The sequence below is a fragment of the Lampetra planeri genome, chromosome 20 (assembly GCF_965212315.1).
Source record: "Lampetra planeri chromosome 20, kcLamPlan1.2.h2, whole genome shotgun sequence".
Taxonomy (NCBI): domain Eukaryota; kingdom Metazoa; phylum Chordata; class Hyperoartia; order Petromyzontiformes; family Petromyzontidae; genus Lampetra; species Lampetra planeri.
The window spans coordinates 10,634,906-10,641,852 of record NC_136126.1 but is presented as its reverse complement, the minus strand read 5'-3'; the positions used below and the strand labels follow the sequence as shown (position 1 = coordinate 10,641,852).

The following is a 6,947-nucleotide window of genomic DNA, read 5'->3' as shown; positions in this document are numbered from 1 at the left end:
TGTATCTTTAGGATCATTGTCTTGCTACAAGACCCACTTTCGGGTTAGGTTCAGCTCACAGACAGATGACCTGACATTCTCCTCTTGAATCTTCTGATACAATGCATACATCATGGTTGTGTCAATGATGGCAAGCCGTCCAGGTCCTGAGCCAGCAAAACAGCCCCAAACCATCACATTCTCACCACCATGCTTCACGGTTGGGATGAAGTTCTTGTGTTCGAAAGCAGTGTTTGCTTTTTGCCAAAAAGTGCTACCTTTGCCTCGTCTGTCCAGAGAACATTGTTCCAGAAGTCTTGTGGCTCATCTGTGTGCTCTTTGGCGAACTTCAGACGGGCAGCAATATTATTTTTGGACAGCAGTAATTTTCTCCTTGCTATCCTTCCATGAACACCATGGTTGTTGTATTTTTTTTTCTGATAGTTGAGTCATGAACACTCACGTGTATGGTGAAGACCAAACTCAATGTTTCTGATCTTTATGCCGGGTGGTGCCTCCTAAACTCACCTCTGAAGATCTACCTAATTATTTAAAAACCGGATTCGAATTATTCCCTTGAGCTTATGAAACCAGGGGTTTTACTTACTTTTTCTCAAACCATAAACCTTAGTTACTCATTGTTTAATTCGTTCATCGTTTTGTTTTAAAATACATGGAATTGGTGAATTTAAAGCCTATTGTATATTTAAGGAAATACTGGTTTTGATTCAAGCAGGCTGTACCATAAAACTATGGAATGTCCATAATTATCATTGGGGTTCATAAAAAAAGTATCGGCACTATACTGCAATGACACTGAAGAGTGGCAAAGAGGGTACAATCTTGTGTCATCTATACTGCGCTGATGATTCCAAATCAGGGTGAAATCATTACACAGCTACCACCTTGCTTTAGTGCTAAATTAAAAAGGCCACACTTTCATCCTTTAAAATGTGACTTTAGAATGAGGCTGCTGTGCCCGTACAAACCAAGAGTGTTGAATCATGTTAGTGGGCTTCTCATACGATGTGATGCGCTTCTTGCTTCATGCACTGTTGAAACCTCAACGTGTATTACGATACCGTTTTTGATATTGCCTAAGACTGCTCGTCCCTGACGTGTTACCCTAAACTAAAACAATGGCGCAACAGCTGAAAAAAAACATATCTCTTAAAATCACTCATGCGATGCTCAATTCTATGCTTTGTGTACTGATCATTTAAGTGTATGAGTGAACAACAATCAACACAATACTGGTCGCAAAAGCCTACGTGTTAAACTAACAAGCAACACGTGTGATAAAGCAACATGTGCATACATTCAGTTAAATTTCACCACAAACTGCGCAGGTCTTGAATCTTGAACCACCCTTAAAAGTTCGATTCCAGGCCAAAATTAACACCAGTGGTTCGTGATGTTTCAAATGGTCCAGGGCACTATCCCTCTTCACCAACCAAGCCATGACCGACATAGCATTTGAAGGTCTTCCTCCAGCAGTGAATTTACAAAGGTGTGCTTATATGAAATAACATACAAATGAAATGGTCCAAAGCCACGTTTGAAAAACACTCATGCATTCAATGATTGGCAATTTTTTTAATTTTATTAATTTATATCAGCTCCAGGTGGTTGTGTGACAGGGCACTTAACTCACAATTGGAAAGTCGTGATTTCAAATCCCTATCAGGATTTGACTAACTCCATCATCCCTTCTTGTCAATAAAATAAGGACCACTTTGAAGTCAACAGTGGTTGTCCCACAAACAGAACGTTCCACATTAAAGGAATGTGGAATATCCAATGCTTTCTCAGGGCTACTCGCTTGCGCAGGAAGATGTATTTTGCTTTTATTTATTTATATTTGAATGACCCTCTGCAAAATGCCTAATACAGCAAGCGGAGCTAAACGTACAATGCACGAGGCTGCTCAGTTTGGGGATAGCAATTTCACTATCATGATGAGCAAATACATTTCAAGTCAATTAATCTCCCTGCTCGAACAAGCTTTGAGGTGCTGCCCACCTCGATTATCTGGCCCACTGGTGTAATTTCCACATTCCCAAGGCAGAGACACATAGGATAATCACGGTTGACATTCCTTAAAAATGGTGGTCATTTTATCATCCCTGGAGCAAAGAGAGGCTCAGTTAATCCATGACTTGGATTTGGATTCAATCGTTGGACTTGTGAATCAAGCACTCTAACCATATTGCCACCTTGCCAAAGAGACTAACGCAGTGCAGACCACGATTTGCTCTGAAAAGTTATATTTGGAAGATTAATGGATAACCAAGCTTTTCCCCTTCATCTACAGAAGTGACATTTCCATAATCAATATTGATGCAGATCATGAACACAAAACTCTAATTTACAATGTACACAACAAGCACACCTAGTGTTAACAAATGGTTTTGTAAAGCCAAACAGCTGTTTACCACCAGGATCATGACCATATGTACGATGTGAAATGTTTGTGGTTGTTGTTTGGTAGCAATGGTGTTATGGCCCACCTCAGAGGGCCCTATGTAACACAACATACACAGCAAAGTATGGGCTGGCTTGGACTCAACATAGTAGGCCATAATCACTGTGGCAGTGAGGCAACATCTGCCATCAAGATGCCATCGCGACCCTAACAAAGGTGGAATTGGTACAACACACAGCTTTGATTTTTTATCCTGCAGCAACAAACATATAGCCACGATCCTGATTGTAGAGAAGCTAATTGACTTTACAGGCACAAGCCCAAAAAAATCTCGCCACTTCCATAATTAATTCTGCCTTAAAAAAAAACATTTAAGAAGGGCCATCGCCCAATGCATACGAGTACAGAGTAGAGAGATTGGGAGAATTATAAAGAATAGTTTAGAATTGACAAACTAAATGTTTTCCAGATGTCAATACTGAGTAGTAACAACTTACATTTAATTAGAATTTAACCTTACAAAACTGCTTGCTGGCACTACATGCGATTGTGGGTGGAATTTCCACAATCCTTTGTAGATCTTATGGCTTTTGTGATCAACAGAATGACAAGATAAATTAAGGCATGTTAGACACCATGATGACATAATGTTATGTATCACAACAACCTGCTAACAACATAAACAGCTTATGGTAATTTTTGAAAATATCTGTCTGCCTCCTGCTGTAATTGTCAACCATGGAATTCACTATACTGGCAAATATCAGCAGCAAGCAGTGTCTGCAATTGAATCTCTTTGTCACTTCAGTTTGACAATGTGAATACACCTCAGAAGCATATTGATGAGTATTGTTCGACAGAGGAGAAGTGATTCTATAGTTTGATATTCATGGTGGCAGCTATGCAAGTTATAGCACACATAGACGGCGAGTCTCCAGCAGCAACGCTGCATATTAAATTATTATTCGTGCAAAGTGAGGTCACGTGAAGGTTAACGGACCTCAAGTGAAGTACTTCAATCACTCAGCCAGACTGATGGTAGTCCTTGCTCCTCAGGCTCAAGGCCCCATCTCGAGCCCCAAGTAGTACATTGAGACTTGAGGAACTAGCCTGAAAATATGACTAAATGTTGAATAATAATTAAAGAGACAATAGATTTAGGCTTCAGTATGAGTCAAAATATTACAGGCCAATCCTAAAGAGTCAAATACAAGACTTCTAAAAAGTTTTGGAGTATTGAGTATTGAAAATGTCCCATCAGGCTGCGATTGTTGTAGTAAGCTATGAAACAACGTAAGACCAACTCTATAAACATTAAAAGCAAATATGGGTGTTGTAATGAGATTGCAACCTTATGGCCGTGTCAGTGGTTTCGAGGGACCGCCACTCCTCCTACACCAGCCAATTACCTGCCAGGAAGACAACCCCGCCCCCCCATGCAACATCGCCACCATGAAGTCACTCCTGTAACATTGCTGGCAAGATGTCATTGCTCTGTGCACCTCAGCCACTCTACGGCTGAGGTGCATAGATTTGTTTTTAATATTGACGATTCATCATCCATTTTAATATTCATGGTATTAGTGTTAATAATATAAATGTTGTCACCAACATGTTAAGTTATTAATTATCGTTGTTTTTTTTTTTACAGACGAGTGGTCCCAATCACACTTCACTTTTATCCTATCTTTACGATGCTTAAATGTCTGGACCACCCTTGTGGGAGTTAGTTACAAAAAGTCGGTTTACACAATTTATAGAACTTCGTACGTCATTCTGTACTCAGGCCCCAAGGTTTGACACGACAGTTGTCGTTGTTAATTCTAGATTTGAAGCTTTCGTGACTGCAAGGATTCATACTTAGGTTTTTTCTTGTGGTTGTCATCATAAAGATGAGGCATTTTATAGACATGAAGAAGTGTGAGTAACAAGAAATGTTTTTTAGAAAAGAGTACTATATACATTTATACTCTTAGCTATATATGCAATTACATATATATTCATTGTATGAATAAAGATGTTCCGAATTTATATCACAAATGATAGTTGCATTGCGTCACAAGATGGATACATTTCATTCTAGAATGCTCTCTCAGGCAGAAGCGCACAAAAATCTCGATTGAAAACACATTTTTTTAGAACTGCTTTTTGTGTTAAGTTTGTTATCCTTACCCCGCACCTCCAAATAACACTGTTGGCTACTTACGGTGCAAAATAAGTTCAACATACATACATACGGGAAAGGTCACAGGAAATAACCCCACAAAACGATTCTTGGAGTCACTTCAGCGAAACTCTTAACACAAAAGTGCTCGTTCATGCCTTTTAAATAGTGTCAGTCACATTTTAATAATCTAATATGTTCGTCCTCAGAGCAGAAATATTGCAAATTATATGCAGATGTCAATGTAACGTGATTAATATTTGTGATTGGGCAGAATCCATCCACAAGTGGTGGTTGAAATACATATTTCAAATCAGGTTGTTAAAGCTTTAACGCTGGCATTAGTACCCTGAGCCACCCGAACCCCAGTACATCGTTTTTAAGACCGAAAAATCAATTCTTTAGACTTGATTTCTTGAGGCTCAGAGTCCTTGAGACGAATTCGTTGGAAAACTCTCCTTCTGAGACATGGATGTGCAGATTTGGCGACGGAGACTGGATGGCAGGTCGGTGGACAGGAAACTGATGATGAAAGCCTCCTCTACTTCTGCAGCTTAAGCATGAGCCACTCGTACAGCTGAGGTTTATCCCTGTGGGGAGAGTGTTCCAGCAGGATCGTGCGGAATTGCACCAACATCTTGAACACTTCACCTATGAAAGTGGAAGGCAGAGGGAGAGGGCAGTCAGGCAGTTTGAGTACAGTTCATGAATTAATTCAATACATTACGTCACTTCACGATTATCAATTGAGAAACTATAACTAGGTAGCCGAGTAAGCTTTTAAAATGCCCATATTTTTCCGTGGAAAGCCTAACCGAGTCTTAAGACTCTATGAAGAAAGTCCTGCATTTTAATGTCACCAGTTTTCACTTATGAGATGTTGAGAAAGATGGTAATAAACAAGTGTGTAACAAGAGCACCCCCATTTACTCAAGGTGTCTCACAGAGAGATTAAACATCATCCATTGCTGTACTATTATATCTTAGTCACCTTGCAGCCCAAGCCTGCCACACCCAACATTCCTCGGCCGTCTCCCATCCAAGAACTAACGAAGCTCAACTTGCTTAGCTTACAAGATTAAATGACATTGGGCGAAGCGTTGATTTGGTCATGGGCTTTTGACGGTCCTAAATTGTCAAATTGTTGCTGTAATCAAACACATGCACTCCTGTGTCAGGGGCCAAATGAAAGTGACTGCCTTCTGAAACATACACGGGCCAGTGTTAATCTTTCATTGATGACTTTAAAACAGTGGTGGAAATTCCAGATTTCTATGGCAAGAGCTCGTCATTCCATAGGGCATAGATTTCAAACAGGACACAAATCATTTTAAAAGCGCACAGCCTTCGTGCATACGCAAAACACCATCATGATTTCCTGAACAAGAGCAGTCGTCTTCTAGTATTACATTCCCATCAAATCAATTTTGAGTAAAGATGAAATAATTTAGCCCACAATGTACTTCTTCAGGATATTCTGATGGTTTATTTGCATGTGCAAAATGGCTGCATAATTTGTACACATTTTGTGTCTTGTTTGAAACGTATGACATCGAGCCTGCACGATTATTGTGTCATGCTGATCAATTAAAGATTGTATTGCACCACTAGACTTCACACTTAGAGGTATGCATTACACAGACCCCAGAGGGATAAAGGACTCGGTATGAAAAAACAGGTTTGACCCTTTTTGGAAATAAAACAGGAGATGTTAAGATGTTCAAACAGCAAATGTAAACCTTTTTGCATTAACCACGCACAGTACTACTTGTGGTGAACATGCAAACAAAAACATTATCAGTAATGGAAGCCGACAGGTGGCTTCTGCATATTTTGGGCAACTTTTTGGTCAATTTGAGCAGTTTTCAAGAGGCCAAGTCCCAAATAGCAACATAATTTGGTGGCAGTGCAGCGTTGAGCCCAATTCTTGTCATTTACAGATGTGATTATTATCTCTTGCTGTTATTTATAAAGTTAAATACACCTAATATATGTTCATTTGATTAACAGTAATCTTAAAAATGCGTGCCGAAGTTACTTTCAGTGTGTGGTAAAGCAACTTGCCAGGTGGCAATTCGGAGTTGGAACGTTATGAATGAAGATTTCTGAGTGACTCAGTCTTTGCAAAAGGTTTCTAAATGGAGTTTGAACATCTTAACAACCTGTTTTATTGCCAGACAAGGGTAAAACCTATTCTTATTTTTTCATACTTTGACACTGGCAAAAAAAGGTCCCATGTTGTAGCTGCTAAACCCGAGCCATAAATTCCCTGGTAGTGCATTGTCTTTGTACTGTTTAACACGTAGGCTTTCGCGACCAATATCGTCCATAATACAGGTTTTTTGGGTTATATCGCGTAAATATAAAATGTAAGGAATT

General features: G+C 39.6%; 1 protein-coding gene across 3 annotated transcripts in view; it reads right to left on the bottom strand.

Moving 5' to 3' along the window:
• Nucleotides 1–1,563: 1,563 nt before the first annotated feature.
• The window catches only part of PARG (poly(ADP-ribose) glycohydrolase), a 148,077-nt gene continuing 142,693 nt past the window's right edge, over nucleotides 1,564–6,947 (bottom strand). For all 3 annotated transcript variants that reach the window (XM_078603548.1, XM_078603547.1, XM_078603549.1), the window contains one exon: nucleotides 1,564–5,219. In XM_078603548.1, the coding sequence (XP_078459674.1) occupies nucleotides 5,110–5,219 (110 nt within the window). In that variant the 3' untranslated portion in view covers nucleotides 1,564–5,109. The remainder of the gene's footprint in view (nucleotides 5,220–6,947) is intronic.